Genomic DNA, 17,977 nt, shown 5'->3' with positions numbered 1-17,977 from the left:
TCTTCTTCTTCTTCTTCTTCTTCTTCTTCTTCTTCTTCTTCTTCTTCTTCTTCTTCTTCTTCTTCTTCTTCTTCTTGTTTTTAACATATAATGTATTATTTGTTTCAGAGGTACAGGTCTGTGATTCATCAGTCTTACCCAATTCACAGGGCTCACTATAGCACATACCCTCCCCAATGTCTATCACCCATCCCTCTCACCCTCCACCACTCCAGCAACCCTCAGTTTGTTTCCTGAGATTAAGAATTCCTCATATCAGTGAGATCATATGATACATGTCTTTCTCTGATTGACTTATTTCGCTCAGCATAATACACTCCAGTTCCATCCACATTGTTGCAAATAGCAAGATTTTGGTTTTTTGATGGCTGCATCATATTCCATTGTATATATATACCACATCTTCTTTATCCGTTCATCTGTTGATGGACATCTTGGCTCTTTCCATAGTTTGGCTATTGTGGACATCACTGCTATGAACATTGGGTTGCATGTACCCCTTTGGATCCCTACATTTGTATCTTTGGGGTAAATACCCAGTAGTGCAATTGCTGGGTCGTACAGTAGCTCTATTTTCAGCTTTTTGAGGAACCTCCATACTGTTTTCCAGAGTGACTGCACCAGCGTGCATTCCCACCAACAGTGTAGGAGGGTTCCCCTTTCTTCATCCTCGCCAACATCTGTTGTTTCCCGACTTGTTAATTTTAGCTATTCTGACTGGTGTGAGGTGGTATTTCATTGAGGTTTTGATTTGGATTTCCCTGAACCAGCAACTCCTTTTAAATGAATCACTCATCTTTCTGTTTCATAAGACCCATTCTCTCATGTTTCTGTTAGCATATCCACTCAGTTATTCTACTGACCCATTTTCTAGATGAGACATATAAAGCTCAGAACGTTTTTCAGGCTGTTAATTCTAAAGTCAACCAACCTGAAATAAATTTGGAAAATCTAACAGTATTTCTCTATTTCAGTTTCTGGTATTTCTCTATTTCAGTCTCTGGTTTTACTGCTTATGTTCACTGTCTTCAGTGAAAAATGGACTATGTAGGCCTTCAAAACTGAAAAGCACTCTGCTTGGGCCCAGGTCACCAACTGATCCTGGGTGTCCTGAGGTCAGAAGTCCAGGGTTTCACTTGGGATCAGAGCGTAGAGGTGCCCAGTCCAACAAAGAAGTGCACATTTGTTGACATACAGGGACATACAAGAGGAGCCTCTTTTTCATTCGACAGCTCCTTCGGAAATTTGCCCAGAGAAGCCTGTGACTAGACCCTCAGGCATATGTTTCTGCCATTCCTCCTTCTCTGTAAAGGTAGGGAGCCAGAGGCTGATGGGGCCCCATAGCCCTGGAGCATTTGCTACGACTGAATACAGGAAACCAGAGGAAAAAACCCCAAAAGACATGCAGCCAAAGTCCCTTCCTGGAAAGGTTGGGGAAACCTGGAAAATATAAACTGGGGTTGCCGCTTTGCATTTGGGGGCTGGCTTGCTATTGTGAGCCTCCATCCAGGAGTGAGTCTCACATCCCTCTTCCGGGAGGGAGCTTTAGTGCTCCACGGGGAGAGGTCTGAATCCAATCAACGTGTGTTTCCGTTCAGCCCAAGGCTGAAACTGACTGCTCTTAGCCGTAGATTCTGCAGCTCCAGTCATGTTCCTACACAGGCTTTTAACGCATGGTCTATAGTTCCGGGATTCAGTCTTGTGGTGTAGGGCGCACTGGGAGTGGAGTGGGGGTGGGCTGGGGAAGGAGGGAGTTCCCTGGAGATAACTCACTGCTCTTTCAATTCTGAACAGGCACCAAAGACTGCTTTGGAAAAACACAACCCTCACCTTTGAGACACAGAGACCCCTACTCTCTAATGCCTAAATAATTCAAGAATCTCCAAATGATCTGATGTCAGAAATTCACATGACTATACACCAGGCAGGTGGCATAAATAAACGGCAGCCAACCCTTCTTCAAGGAAAAGGAAGTAGCAGACATAGCTAATGGGAGAGTACGTGTTCCATCCAAAAGGCAGGTGGTATTTGACTGTAGCTGATGGGTGTATCCGGGAGCCCAGAATTACCAAGTTTTCCAATCTTTTTAAAAAAGATTTATTTATTTATTTGAGAGAAAGAGAACGTGAGATCGAGAGGAGGGGCAGAAGGAAAGGGAAGGAATCCTCAAGCAGACTCCCCACTGGGGCTCAGTCCCAGGACCCTGAGATCATGACCTGAGCTGAAACCAAGACTCAGAGGCTCAATTGACTGAGCCACCCAGGTGCCCCCCAAGTTTTCCAATTTTTAAAGATATCTAAATTTGAGTGTGAAATCTGTACATTTTAAAATATTGGCTAAGTAAAAAAAATATCATCCCATATATATATTCATTTAATAGCAGCCTCACTTTGCATATTGGGTTTCCTGGGACACAGATTCTGGAAGAATGACATGCAGGAAGTTTATTAGGGATCAACATCTGTGCCAGGGCAGGGAAGGGGAGGGGATGGTTGAGCAGAGGGGAAAGCTGAGCTGCGATGTGGTCTGAAAGGCTTTAGCTGACCTGACAGGCTTTGGAGTTGTTACCCTTTTGTGGCAAGGGGGCCAGGCTCTTACACACTCACATTAACCACTTACCAGATCAGACTGCCCTTGGAGTGGGAGTGGGGTTACCTGAGACAAGGGAAGTTTCCAGAAAGGGCTGATTGCTGAAGGTTGAAAGCACCTGGAGGAAGGAGTCCTTCAATCCTGAACGGAAGTGGGGGCTCGTTGGAGCTTCAGAGTGTCTACTACACACCTCTCCTTACACGGTTCACATTCACTTCTTTGTGTAAGGCCTGGGATCACCAACTCTAGAATCTGGGTGTGCCTCTTCTTTTGGGGGTGTCAGGGCCTTTTCCCCCCCCACAGCTGGTCTTAGGATCACAGTAATACTCATTATGGTCCTCTACTAGTCATTTTAGATTCTCCTCATTCTTAGCTAATGTCTTCACTGGCCCTGGTTGTTTACTTGGTGTTGGGACATGGACTCTGGTCACCATGCTTTGTCAGGTTATGGCTGATGTACTTGTCTATTTACTATCAAGACTGGGCAAGGTAGTACCTAAAAGAACCCATGTGGATTGCAAGGGTGTCGTAATACTCCTCCCTGCCCCCGTTGTGTAACAGGAGCCCTACCTCCTCTTGATAACCTGGGTCCTGTAAGGTTGCTGATTTTCTTCCTTGCCTGTTTAGTCCCTGGGCATAGAGAGACCTGAGTGCCCCGTAGCCGCAGTAACTTAGAGTTCAGTAGGACTCTTGCTCTGCCCCCTGGTGGAAAGCGTTTCCCCTTTGGAAAAGATATGAAACAACCCAGAGTTGCAGGGATGTGAAACATGCATTTCCCATTTGGGTCCCTGGGAGTGATGGTCAAAGGGGTCACTCATGCTTCTTCCCCTTGGTTCTTGGACTCATGTATTCGTCTTTTGGGGACAGTACATACTTGATAAAGGGCACTGATTTAAAATGACAGTGCATCCTAGAGGATGGTGCCTTATCCTTGCGAGGAATCATCCCTGAATTCGTGCTTCACTTGTCCCTTTAGTAGATCATTCCTCCACATTTAGGATGGCAGCTTCTAGGTGGGGTAGTATTTGATAGAACTACTGGATCCTGCAGTCATATGACCTTTCATGCATCTTACTTGCTATTAAGTAGACCTCTTAGTCTGATGTGATGTTATGGAGCCCATGCCGATGCATCAAATATTCTGTAGTGTTAAACTGAGGCTCTAGCAGCAGCGAAGGCAAATCCATCCCTAGAATATGTGTTCATCTCTCTTTTTTTTTTTACGATTTATTTATTTATTTTGGGGGGGTGGCCTTTTTTTCCACTCTCTAATGTTCACGTGTCCTTCATGAACCTTCTACAGCTCATGTGTCTTACCAAAGCCTTCAACATACTTGTCACTTCTTACTCATCTCATCCATTTTGCATGATGTCATCCAAAGAGTGTGCCAATAGGATGTTCTTCAAGATGTCCAGACTAGATCTTTTCAGACTGTATTATAATGGAGGGAAGGACAATTGTAGCCGTGGTCAAGACTCTTCATGTGTATTGTCATCTGTTTCAAGTGCATGCAAACTTTTTGCTTTGCTTTCCTGGCAGGGATGGAAAAGAACTTCTTGGATAGTTCAGTGGCTGTGTACTATGTACTTGAGGCCATAACAATATGCTCTAGGAGAGTATCACAACACTTTTAATTTGTGCTCTTTTTTTTTTTTTAAAGATTTTATTTATTTATTTGACAGAGAAAGACACAGTGAGAGAGGGAACACAAGCAAGGGGAGTGGGAGAGGGAGAAGCAGACTCCCTGCCGAGCAGGCAGCCCGATGCGGGACTCGATCCAGGGACTCCAGGATCATGACCTGAGCCGAAGGCAGTCGCTTAACCAACTGAGCCACCCAGGCGCCCCTAATTTGGGTTCTTAATTGATTGAATTATGCATTGGGATTTGTCTGACTTTTGTAGTATCTAGAGTAGTGAATTAAATGACAATATAATGGGGGTTACCAGCCCTATAGCATTTTGGTCTTTAAGGCCATTCTCTTAGGATGCAAAAAGTTTTTAAATTTGCTGTCTTGATTCAACATCTTGGGGTAAAGGTGGAGAACAGTTTTAGAGCCTTCTACTTGATCTTCCCGACTTGATTGCTGTTACCCCACAGGCTAAGAAACCAACATGGAGGTGTGCTAATTGCCATATTTGTCCATTCCAATTAATCAGTAGAGGTTTGTGAAAATGACTTGTAGGTGGATCTGTAAAGCTAGTGGGTCAAAGGTAAGCCAGAACTGGGCCAGGAGTCCGTTTATTACTTGGCCTCAGCATACTTTCACTCTAACAGAGGAGTTCTGCTGCTGCCTCAAGTCTCTGGATATCAGTGTCAACTGGGAACTTACATCCATCTGTCCTCTAGATGTTTAAGTAGCCCCCTTTCCCAGTTTTCAGTGGCATTAATAATTGGCCCTAGGACCCCTTGGGGAAGGACTAGAGAAATCATACTAGTCATGGTGTTGCAGGATCTTTCCTCTTGATGACCTGGCTTCTCCTTCAGTTAAATGTTTTGCAAGCCTCAAAACTAAGTCAGATCTAGAAGTTGGGCACAGGATTATGACTTTTTAAAAAAGATTTATTTATTTACTTGAGAGAGAGTGTGTGCGATCCGGGGCGGGGAGGGCAGAGAGAGAGGGAGAGAGAAACCTCAGCAGACTTCCCGCTGAGTGTGAAGCATGAGGCGGGGCTCGATCCCAGGACCCTGAGATCACAACCTGAGCTGAAAACAGGAGTTGGCCACTTAACCGAATGAGCCACCCAGGCGCTCCATGGCATTATGACATTTTAGTGGAGTACTACCTTCAGCCTTCTGATCATCAACCCTTGATTCATTTTGATTACTACCTATCTTAGTTTCCTGCTACTGTTGTAACAAATGTAACCTCACCTGTGGGTCTAACATGTGTTAGGGCCAGAGATAGAGATGAACACACAGTAATTTATCCCTCCCTCCCAACCTTACCCCATAACCCTAGCTGGTGTGGCCCTGCCTGTGGCTTTGAAATGAGCTACCATCAAATCTTATGAAGGCCAGAGGCCTTCAGAACCATCCTCTACTGAAGAAATGAATGAGAAACTCTATCCAGGGAGAAGCAGGTTTGCACACCTTGCTCAGGCTGGTATAAGTATGATTTTTGGAGTAAGCCCATGGGGATATTTTGTGTGTGTCTATAGTATTTTTATTTTTAATTTTTTGGCTTATGTGTATCAAAGGTAGAATTGTTTGTTTGGTTATTTCTGTGTATGTAATGTATAAACATCTAATAATAGCAGGTGAATCACCACCTTGATTTCATTCATATACTTCCAGTATATGACTAAGATTTCCCCTTTTGAACTGTGGATTAAATGTATGGACTAAAGTGACTTAATGGATGGTTCTGTGATTAAATGTGTATTTGCTAATGTTAGAATAGCCTATGTGTTTCACAAAGGCTTGGTATATGGTTTTTGCCCCTTCAAAACTCTTTCTGTATTTGTTTTGGAACTATTTTTTTTCCTCTAACCTTCAAATCGAGATCAAGGAAAATGTTTCCCCATGTTAATATAACAAAATGTAAATTTGTTTTTAAAAAAGAAAATATTTTCGATGATCAAAACTATGGAAATGGCTAATCACTTATTTTAGATATATTGGAGATTAAAAGAAAGGCAGAGAATATTCTTGATTTTCTCCTCTATCCAATTTATTTATTTTTATTTTAATTTCTTTAAGATTTTATTTATTTATTTGAGACAGAGTGCACACAAGTGTGCGGGAAGGCAGAGGGAGAGGGAGAAGCAGGCTCCCTACTGAGCAGGGAGCCGGATGCGGGACTCCATCCCAGGACTCTGGGATTGTGACCTGAGCCGAAGGCAGACGCTTAACCAACTGAGCCACCCAGGCACCCCTATTCAATTTATTTTATACTGCATTAATTCTACTCTATTCCAAGTGTTGTGAAAGAGCTGGACACTGAAAAGATAAATAAGACATAGTCCCTGACATAAATGAGTTTGAAAAATCAGATCAGGAAAAGTAATGGCAGGAATGGTTGCCATCTAATTAACTTGCTTTGGGCTGAGAGTTTTACATGAATAATCTTATTTAATCTTCAATATGTTCCCTATCCTTTATCTCCCTATACACTTAAGTTCTCTCATCTCGTTTAAGGAGCCAAGATCCCATGCTCTATCCTCACTTCCCAGTGGAGGAGCCATCTTTGCTCCTTGCTGTGGGCAAGTCCTCCATTTACACAAACTAGATGTCACCTGTGTTGCCCATTCAAGGACGATAGGGCTCTTGTCTCCATTCTCTTACAGAGTCAGCCCCATAGGCCTACAACCATGCTCTTACTTCTCTCACATGAGATTCTGCTTTCTTTGCCTGTTACTGCCCCATTTCCTTGTCCCCATGTATAATAAAATCCCTTGAAAGAGGTGTCTACATCAGATGTTTCCAATTTCCACTTTGATTGTCTCTTGGAAACACTCCGATCAGTTTTCACCCGCACGACTTCATTAGGGCTGCACCAGTACACATAAACACATAGTAGGTACTCAGGAAATATGACTTGAATAATTTAATATATGTTCCCCAGAAAACCACTGTGAGGTAGCTATTACAATACTCATTTTATAGGTGCTCCGGTGAAGGCCCTCGGCGACCTTGACAGGGTTTTCATGCACTAATTAATTCTCACTTCTCATCTTCCTTCAACTTTCAGCAGCATTTAACAAAGTGAATACATTCCCCTCTTTGAAATAATTTAGTGTCTTGACCTTCAGAACACCATGCTCCCATGGTGTACCTTCTGTCTCACTGACCACTGTCTCTATTCCTTTTCCTAGTTGCTCATTTCCCCTCAGGATGCTTACTTAACCTCAGACCTTTCTTCCCTCTGTCTCCACTCACTTCCTTGCTCATCTCCTCCAGTACTGTTAAATAATACCTAGAGGCTGACAACTCCCAGATTTGTGTCTGTGGCCCAGATCAATTCCTTAGATTTCCAATCTCGAGTATCCCCCTGTCTACTCAACATTTTGCTTTGATATTTTTTTAAAAAGATTTTATTTCTTATTTATTTGAGAGAAAGACAGAAATAATATTATTCCATGTCTCTATTCTTTCTTCAGACACAATTTTAAAATTCATATGGTCACTCACCTATTAATTTTTGAGCAATTTCTATGGGCAGAGTCCTGTTTCACACACTGAGGATATAGCTGTAAATAAAACCAACACATTCCCTGCCCTCAAGAAGCTTACATTCCAATGATGGGGAGAAGGATAATACTCAATGATAAATTACTATACATATGGTGAAAAGTACCATGAAGATAAAGCAGGCATGGAAGGGCACCAAGTGCCTTATTTTTGAGTAAGGGTGTAAGGTAAACTTCATTTTTGAGTAAGGGTGTAAAGAGATCCGGGACATTATTATTGTTATTCACCTCTCTAACACTAGCACCTTGAAACGTACTAGTGTGTAGTAAGCACAAGATAAATATCATGAGAATATTGTGAGAATGAATGAATGATGGTGAGACCCGGGGGGAGGTTACTGCAGGAGTCCCCATGAGACATGATGGTGCTAGGCCCAGGAAGGAGCTTTGCAGATTAAGAGGTCATATTATTGGCAAGTACAACTTCATAACTAGTGTGCAAAGTAAACAAGGATATTCAAGGGTAAACAATCCATAGATTGGGGGAATACAGTGTCTCACAAGCAGTGAAGCATACTTTCTAGGGGATTTTGGGCAAGAGCGAGTTTTACAGAGTTAGAAGGAACAACGTGGAAATAGGGCATGGTTGGTGAGGGATTTCCTTATACTACCAGCCGGTCCTATTTTTTAGGGTGAACTAAGCTAGCTAAGCTGAATTGGAGGATTGTGATTCATGTTTGTTGGGTTTCCGGTAAGTGGAGGCTGACTTAGGTTTAGATTTGTGACATGGTCCCAGTGACTGAAGCCACCTCCATTTTGTGGATCTCAATATATGAATTAACTTCATCAATCTGGATATAGTTAAGAGACAGAACCAATGGCATTTCCTGAAAGATTGGATATGGAGTGCAAATTGGATGGATTGAAGGAGAGGAGTCAAGGTTGATGCCACGCCTTTGGCCTGAGCAACTAGAATAAAGTAGCTTTGATTGAGTTGTGGAAGTCTACCAATGTGGTAGGTTTGGTGGCCAAAATTAAGTTTCTTTGGGACCATAAATTAAGTCTCTCTATGTCTCCTTTTCCCTCTCTCATAGTTTCCTGAGATACCTAAAGCCAAGCTCTGCTGTGTATCCAAGGAAAACCATTCAGAGTCATTCTACTGTGGAAAACATCCATGCTGGTTTCACTCCTCACTCTCTTGGCCAGACACCGAGGCATTCTGTGTTGGTGGCTGCCTTTCTTATTCAAAGAAAGGTCAGGCCAAGGAAGGCTTTTTCCTTCAAACTCATCTTGGACACTTTCTTTTGCTTTAAGGAAGATAAAGATGATTGAGGGGACAAAAGAGGGAAAAAAAATAGTGTTTGTTGTACATTTCTGATTGTGGCAACAGCTTGAACTGATTAGCTGGTTATTATGCATTCCTGTGTATGGCTTGTCACTGGAGTCCCATCCGGAGAAACATATCACAAGTCCTATTCTCCATGGCCTCTAGCATGCAAACCTGACCTCAAAGAGTTTAAACCCAAGTCTTCTAATTTGAAACAACACACACACACACACACACACACACAATCAAGTGATCAAAAACATGGTATAAATATGTTTAGTAGAGTGTTCTGGATTATAATGACAGGAACAGAGGACATAAATGGGATGCAAGAAGGGGAAAGAAACCCATAGTATTAAAAAAGAAAAAAAAGGCAGTGGTATTTCTTTAGGATTGTAAATATCCCCTATATATTTTTGTTTTTCTTAAGAACTTGCAAGATCCCTTCCAGCAAATTTGGGACACATCTTTGGGAAAGATACAGAGAGAGCTCTGCAGGGTTTCATAGTATGTAGTTAATTCTCTTTCTACCCTGTTCTAAATATAATCCTGCTCATTTGCATGCCAGTCCCCAGAATGCTTTGTAATTTCACAACTCTTGGCTAGTGGTCTCAGTATAAGAACAAAGCAAAATGTTTTGGGTGTGATTTTGGCCCTAAACCCTGCTCAGGCTTTGCAAAAGAGTACAGGGAGGTGACTTTGCCTGGAGTTCATCCTAGCCAGAGTATCACAGAAATAAAGTGGAAGTGGCTGTGGACTTTTCCTGAGAAGACCGCATTCAGTCCACTTACCCACGAGTAACCAGAAGGTTGGATTAACTCACTTGAGAGGAGGGAGTGTTTCAGTCGCCTTAGTCGCCCCTTCGATTATGTGCCCAGGTTCGTTCATTTTAGGTTTTTCGAAAGCCCAAGCTGGAGTCTTCTGTTCCTATTCTGGTGGATGCTTTATATAGTTCTCTACTGCGGGAAAGGCCTGCAGTTTAATGAAAAGATGGCCAGGACTGTGGTCAGTGGCCTGCCTTATAGAAATGTGAATTTAAGATTCTTAACACAGACTTCGTTGCGCATAGTGACATCTGCAGAATATTTAGTAGGCCATTAGCAATGACAACTGGGGAGTGGGGATGGTATGAGACTTGTCTTGAAAGGGTTTTTCAGTTTTTGCAAAGCGAGCCATTTTTGTTCTATAATGGTATGTTTGGAATCATTTTCAAGGAGACCTGAGGGATCTCCTGCACTGGGACCACCAGGTAGCCCCCACCCATAAAACCCAGTTAATTTTAGCCGGTAGCTGAAGGACAATATATTCCAGCGCTGAAAGGCCATGTGTGTGCTCAATGACATGTTGACTTTCGTCTGTCAGCTCTGCCTCAAGTAAACTCGGGATTTTCAGCAGTGCACACGGTTCACTGCCCAGGGGAAGCCACAGTAGTGCTCCTCACACGTCCGTGGCCGCGCACCAGCAATGTGACGGGGCCTTTCAACCACAGGGGTTTTCTACTCGTGCCTCACAGAGCAGCAGTAATGCACTTTCACCAATTCTGAGAGCCAGGCAGCGGAGTTCCTCTACAACGTATTAGTTTGAGACTATTTTTAAGATACGGACGACAGTTGCCGGTAACTGACACGGAGTCCCTCGCAGCCGCGTGAGAGCGAGGGGTTGCTTTACATTTTCCGACACGTAGTGCCAGGGTCTCAGGAGAGCCGCGGGCCGGGCTGCGCCAAGGGCGACCAGGTCTAGGTTTTCTCCGGGCTTCCGCGGCCGCTTTACAGCCGCAGCGGCCGGTAAGAGGCGGCGTGGCGCCCTTCGCTGCAACAAAGACGGCGCCGCCGCCTGCAGCCCGCGCGGAGGCGGAGGGGAGCGGGCTCCGGGAGGGCAGTCGGGAGCCTTCCCCGATCCGGACTGCGGGTCGGGAGGGTGGGAGATCGGACCAGGGGCTGGCCGCGGGCGTTGGCGCTTCCCGGGGCTCGGTCCGCGAGGCCCGGGGGCGACGCTCGCGCTCTTCCTCCTCCACCCGGGACTGCAGCATCCCCGCCCCGAAAAGTCCCTCGCGCCCCCTGGTGGCTGTGAGCCGGCTGGCTCCGCCGCACTCGTAAGTCACAAAAAAAGGAAGAAAAAGAAAAAGTGGGTGAGGCAGATGCAAAGAGGAAAATCAATAGGGATCAGAGAGAAGAGGGAGGAGTCACGGAGCAGCCATTCTGGTCTTTAACGGGGTCCCAGCTGGCACGGCACAAGAAAAAAAAAAAAAAAAAAAAGCCCGGGGGGGAAGGGGGGGGGGGGGGGGGTGGGGGGGGGGGGGGTCGGGGGTGAAAGGGGGGACCGGGGAGATTTACTATTGTCTCTGGCAGCCGCCGCGGCAGCCCGGGAGGGGGGCGGAGGCGAGAGGAGGCGGCGGCTGTGGCCAGCGCACCATTCGCTCCACCTGATCTCCGGCGCTGCGCGCTGAGGAAGGCGCGGGCAGGCAGGAGCAGGAGCAGAAGGAGGAGGGAGGGAGGCAGCTGCTGCAGCCACCGCCGCCACCATGTCCTACCAAGGCAAGAAGAACATCCCGCGGATCACGGTGAGTGGGGCGCCGGGCGCCGCCGCCTGCGTCTCTCGCTCGCTCGCGGCTCGCTGCGCCGCGGGCGGGGCGCCTTGGATCCCGCCGGCTTCCCCGGTCCGGTCCCCGGGGAGGGACGGGGACCCAGGGTCCCGGGGGTGGAGAGCGGCGGTCAGCCCAGCCGGCGCGCCGGGCGCCACCCAGACGGAACGACCCTGGCGTTTGGGGAAAACAAAACAAAGAGGAAACCCAAAGAGTGGCGCGGAGAACTTTGGACTATGTATCCTCTTTTCCCACCAGCCGGTAGTTTGCATGTAACGCAGGGCTCGGGCCCTCCCAGGACCCCCGCGCCGCCCGGGGTATCAGTGTGCGCTGCCCCAGGCGGGGTGTGCTTTTTGTTTTAGGTTCCTTTTGGCGAGGCGGGGTATGCAGAGATGACACCTTTCCCCAGGGGTGCCTGGTAGCACGACCGCGCCCCTCTCCTAGCTCCAACCCGGTGGCTCTGCCCCCCGCGCCGCGAAGGTGGCGAGGTGTCTAGATCTTGGGTCTTCACCTTGTCCCATTCTTGCCTGCATTCACCCGGTTCATATTTCGGTACGTCATATTCCAGACTGGACAACTAATGTGGCTGTAGCGGGAATGACCCAACTTTTTTTTTTTTTTCTTTGCCCTCGATGCATTTTACATTTTTCATGTCATTTTCTGCCCTTATCCCAAGAAAAGGCTGAGTTTTAAGAGTAGATTTTAGTTTGGGGTCGTAGGCGCACGCTGTGTGCCTTACATGTCCAACTGCCATTGTGTGCAAAAGCGAGCCACCCGCGGGCGCGTGTCAAATGCCCTGGGCGAGCGCCTAGGGCGGGGTGGAGAGGGAACGTGCCATTATCAGGTACAGAAGCCGCATCTTCACCAGAGCCAGCTCTCAGCGGCAAAATACCGCGCCCTGGCTCGGGGTTTCTCTAGGATGCACCGAAATGATGCCCCTGAAAGGAAGGGGCATACGACAAGCTGGGATGAGCATTACCAAAAAAGAGAGGGGCAGGTGGTATGGGGCAAAACAACAATAACAAAAAACACTGACATTTTAGTTTAGCGTGAAGCAGTGTGCTTGTGCTTTGTCTGTTGTGAATGGGGTGTGTGTGTACTCTGTGTGTGTGTGTGTATAGTGGGGGAATGGGTGGCTACTCCATCTTTGCAAGGCGAACAAAGGAAGTGATCAACTGGCCCCTGGGAGGCTCTGCAGCTGCCCCAGGGCAGAGCTGTACCTGCTACTATAGTTAATTTGCCAGGGATCCACCAGATTTTGCTGTGGGCATGAGTCTGTTTGCACTTGCTCCGCTATGTTTGGAACGCCCTGTGTGCTTGAGATTGCCAATGCAGGACCTTACCTCTGTAGGCAGGAGGAAGCTATTCTTGGCTCTAGTGCACTTTATTCTCAAGTGGTTTTGTTTCTATTGAAGCGTGCTATCTTTTTCATGCACCTGAGCTTCACCCCACACAAGTGCACCCCACCCCTAACTGCCGTCCACCTGGTCTTAGGGAATAAACAGTGGCTAGGAGAAAGAGAGGTGGGGATGGGTAGGGATCCTTTAGCCAGGTAAAAGTGTTGGCTGTAAACATAGTCTCCTTTATCACTGCGTGATATCATTGACTTCACATTATTGAAGAAACATTGTGGATCTTTTATAATGCGTGGTATTTTCTCAGTGCCAGTTGTCTTTGCAGAGAGCTGTGGAAGGTATCATTAAAAAAAAAAAAAAAAGACTGGGACAAAAGCTCCATTTTGAGACTGTTTCCCTCACTGAGGAGGGATGAACCCCAGCTCTCATGCTGTTCCATGCGTGAAGCATGCTGCTCACATGCCACTTGCCTTATCTCTGCTATACGTTTGCCAGTTCTCCTGTTTGGGATAAGCAGAGAAAAGGTTATTTACTTATTTTTTCTTTCTAGTCCAAAGACTGCAAGGGTCTTCTTACGGACTCAGCCCGTGCTGTGGCATCGAGGGCCACGCCCATTCTTATAGGTATCACTTGGGCCACCTTTCAGGAGAGCTACAGAAATTTAGCCCTGATGGATAACTTGCCTTCGAGCCCCCGTAAATGTAGCTGTGCCCTAATCCTAGGGCCAGGTTTACAAGGGGTTCCCTTTTGTTCTTGTTTGGATGCTCTTCCCTGGGGTGGCTCCTTCATTTTCCGCACGGCTTCCATCCTTTCTCTCTGTGCATGGGGCGTGGTGCTGCGTAGCTGCCTGTGCCTTTAAGCTGGGGCTGTGTGTCTCCAGCAGCTGTGACGAGAATGGACAGCGGTTGTGAATTTCTTCAAGCCCGACTACCTTGTATTCACATTGTTGCAAGGGGTCTGCGGTGGGGAGGGAGAAGAGGAGCATGGCAGGAAGGGGGCTGTTGGCCTTTGGGGGCAAGGAATCCATTTGTAAATTTTCCTCAGGCTTTGTGTTGTGTTTCTGTGAACAGGGGTTCTATTTTACGTCCAATTATTTCTGCGTGTTTGTATGTCTATAGATGATTATAGTTATCTCCATACTATAAGGGTTGCAATACTCTGCCTAGATATAATGAAAAACGTTAAAATATGGCCGCAGATATACATATATAGAAAACATCGTTAAAGATCTAAATGTGACATATATCCCCTACTGTCAATTCTAGTGTATTTTTAAGTGGTAAGATTATGGCATTTGAATTAAGTTTTCTAGCCTCCCTGTATTCCTTTCTGTGAAGGCTGCCCCACCCAGTAGCTAAAATGTCACTAGAATCTGAGGACCGATGGGGGCAGTCTTTCTTGCTGGATACCCTGTGCCTCCCCAGCCACCACCCTCTGCCACAATTTGCTCCCCCCACCCTACTCCCCGTAAGGCTTTGTTTGTTGTTTTTCCTGCCACCTATTTTTACTGCCCTCCTGAGATCAAAGCCTTCTTATACCTGTGTTTACTGGTTTCTTGGAGAGAGAGGGTTCGTAGAATTGGCTGGGGCTTTCTCTGTGAGTGGCTCAGGCCTCCCATCTTATTGTTCTTTCTCAGGTTATCCATGTGCAATGACCTGTCTGGTCTACCTTGATACTAGCCCTTGCTTCTAAATGTCAGGCTGGCAGCTCAGGCTGGTTCAGCAGATCAGAGCAGGGACCTTGTGCTGCCATTCACCTCCGTCTCCACTGTCTAGCATGGTCCCTAGCACATAGACATCTCATGGTTATCAGTTCAATCAATAAATGAATTAAAAATTGTTCCTAATAAGAAGAGCTCACACCTATTGTGTTTATTTTGTGTCAGGTATTGTGCTGAATGCCTTACCTCCATTGTCTCATTTTGATCCTTGACTCAACACTGTCTGAAAGGTACTATAGTTATCCCCATTTTATAGATCCAGAAACAAAACAAACAAAACCCCCCCAAAAAACCAAAAAATCCCCCAAACCCATTGAAAATCAGACGCCTTTGCCCAGGATCAGAGATTGAGTAAATGTTAGAGGCAGGACTCAAACGTGCACACCTGCTTGAAGTCAAAGTGTTCGCTCCTTACCACCACATTCTTTTTGGTGTTTCTGCTTCTACCATCATTATTACTTGGTGTTAGTGAGGCAAATGGTATAGAGGAAAGACTCTGCACTCTCTAAGTAGTCCTGGTAGGATCTGGGAAGCGTATTTTGCCTGCCACTGTCAACAGATCCCTTAACACGGTGTCTCCTACTTATATTCAATAAATGTAAATAACACTTTTGGGGGTGGTAGCTAGCCTATCAGTTCTGCAGGTGGAGAGTTAGGATAGTTACAGTCCTTGTTTCCCTCTTGTATGCTACCACTTGAAGCTGACCGCAGGAGTGGGAGGGATCTAACAGTTAAGTTCCAGTGCTTTGTATGTATTCTCTTGTCAAGAGTCTCTGCAAAAACCCATTTTAAGGAAACTGAAGAACAGATAGGTGAAGTTAGTTATCCAGAGTTACCCTGTGAGAATTTTGGGGCAAAGCTGGAAATAAACCCAGGCTTCTCTGTCCTGGTACAGCTGCTGCCTCCCAGAGGCGCATGCAGCAGAGATTTGGAAGGTGTGGGTAAAGAGTTCCAGAATTCCCTCTGGGAGCACATTGCAGAGAATTGCCTTTTTGCAAACGGAAGTAAGATAATGCATTTCGGCCGCATTAGAGGTTGGGTTGAATGTGTGTGATGTTTGGAAATTCCCAGAATACACATCCTCAGGCGGAACACAACCTGGAGAGTTCTTTCCTGGGCGCATAGTCAGGGTGCTGTGGTCTCACTTGAAGGGTGTGATCGTGAGCATTGTGGGTGCCATGGGAAGTTTTTATTCCCAAGGGGAAGGGAAGGGGCCTTATGAAGCGCAGCAGCTGAGCTGGGGGCCTTGAACCAGCCGAGAACCTAGAGGAGACGCGAGTCCAACCCTGCCCCAACCTCTGTGCCTTCTTCTTGCTTCAAGAGGTGTCACTTGGGACTGGGAGCAAATACTAGGAGATGGAGGACTAGCGTTTAGGAGACCAAAAGAGAAGAAGTCACCCACAGTTGGCTTTATCCGTGTAAGGCATCTTGGTAGGGAAATTCCAGAGTAAAAGACGGAGGGAAAGTTAGGAATGGAAAGCATCTTAGATATCTGATCATGGAACTCTCAGCCCAGGCCCTGCCTGGGGTGTTCATTTGTTACTTTATATTTTGAGCAGCTATGTGGTGATTCTCAACCAGGTTATTCCTCTTTCTTTCTTCTTTTTTTCTTTTAAGATTTTTAAAATTTATTTGAGGGGAGTAGAGAGAGAGAGAGAATCCCAAGCAGACTCCGAGCTGAGTGTGGAGCCCGACACAGGGCTTGATCTCACAACCCTGAGATGATAATCTGAGTCGAAAACTCAATTGACTGAGCCACCCAGGCAGCCCTGGGTTATTCCTCTTTCTGAAACACGAGCACAGTGCCTCAGGTGTGTAAAGAGCTCTGCCTGTTAGTAGCTATGATGGAGTTGGCTGGGTGTTTGGGGGAATTCTGGAGGAACAGATTTTCTCAGAGAATTCCAGTCTATGTGGTAGAACTGTCAGCTTATAAATGAAAATCTCTCTGCTTATCTCCCTGGGCTGTTGAAAGGCCCAAATGAGGATAGTGACCCTGAAAGCGGTCTCTGAGCCCCGATATCTTCAAAATAGTAAACGCTGATTTATTTATGAAATTTCAGCTACTCTGGAATGTGGAAATTCCTGAAGGGGAAGACATGATAAAGGTCTGGGGTAGAAAGAGGCTACTTAGGAAACTAGTTTTTGAATACAAGTTTTCAAAAACAAAAATTAATACAATGTTATATAGAAGCTCTTGTTATTTTTTTCTTGCTTCAATTATGTTCCAGTGTTCCTCAAAATTAGGCTTCTCGTTCATTTCTGACAATCTAATAGGCCATTTGACTGCCTTTGGTCTTTGATATAGAGACTTTCCCTTAACCTAAATAAAGGGCATTTTTCTTATTTAGTTGCACTACATTGTTTTTCAGTCCTAATTAGCTTGGACACTAAAGTGAAGAGGTTATGAATACCCTTTATGGCAGGTTCTTCACGACTCCCTGTTCAGTAGCTTTTCCTCTGCCCTTTCTCCTCAGTTGGAAAAAACAAAAACCAAAAACACTGAATTTGGAAAAGAATAAAACCTCTTCATGTCCTAATGGGCCCTCTGTTCTTTACCTGTTGACATATTTCATAGAACTATTTGCTTTTGCTTATTACATTTGGGAAGTTACAAAATGTTTACACCAGTAGGACTGTCTCCCTAGGCTATAAATCTGCCCCCCCTTTGATTCAATCAGTGCTCCTAATCATAAGGGGACTGGAAATTTGAATATGTCATCGCCTCCTGTGATGAATGTTAATAGGAAACCTGACCAGCTCCCCACTTACTCCCTCCTCAAATCAGTGCTCCATTTTACCTTTTCTCCCATTTTCTGTAGACCATTCAGAGACAAATGAGAAAGACCCTGGACAACCCAGAGAAATGGGCTATTTTCTGTTTTCACACTCTTCTCTTGTGAAATTTCTCTTTCATCAGACTCAGTCTATGTCTATTTCAATAAATGAAATAGACCAAAAAAACCGTGGGGTAGAGTAGGATGAGCCCTTCAGTTTAGCCTCTTTTGTTTGGCCCTAGTCTCTACATGGAGTCTACTTACAAAAACAACTTCTCTTGGGGCACCTGGATGGCTCCATCGGTTAAGCCTCTGACCCTTGGTTTCTGGCTCATGTCATGATCTCAGGGTCGTGGAATCGAGCCCCGCTTCCGGCTCTGCGCTCAGAATGAAGTCTGCTTGTCCCTCTCCCTCTGCTCCAACCCCTGCTCGCTTGTGCTCGCTCTTTCTCAAATAAATAAATAAATAAATAAATAAATAAATAAATAAATAAATAAATA

At 45.7% G+C, this 17,977-nt stretch overlaps 1 protein-coding gene across 2 annotated transcripts in view; it reads left to right on the top strand.

The window, feature by feature from the left end:
* DPYSL3 (dihydropyrimidinase like 3) overlaps nt 1–17,977 on the top strand; it is a 113,140-nt gene that overhangs the window by 40,509 nt on the left and 54,654 nt on the right. The window contains exon 1 of one of the 2 annotated variants that reach the window (XM_035014409.1): nt 11,437–11,607. The exons of the other annotated variant lie outside the window; for it this stretch is intronic. Coding sequence (XP_034870300.1) covers nt 11,569–11,607 — 39 coding nt within the window. The 5' untranslated portion in view covers nt 11,437–11,568. Of the gene's footprint in view, nt 1–11,436; nt 11,608–17,977 lie in introns of those variants that run through there. 2 annotated transcript variants of the gene reach the window in all.

The sequence above is a fragment of the Mirounga leonina genome, unplaced genomic scaffold, assembly GCF_011800145.1.
Source record: "Mirounga leonina isolate KUSES-001 unplaced genomic scaffold, KU_Mleo_1.0 Mir_168, whole genome shotgun sequence".
Taxonomy (NCBI): Eukaryota; Metazoa; Chordata; class Mammalia; order Carnivora; family Phocidae; genus Mirounga; species Mirounga leonina.
This window is presented reverse-complemented; position numbering and strand designations above follow the sequence as displayed.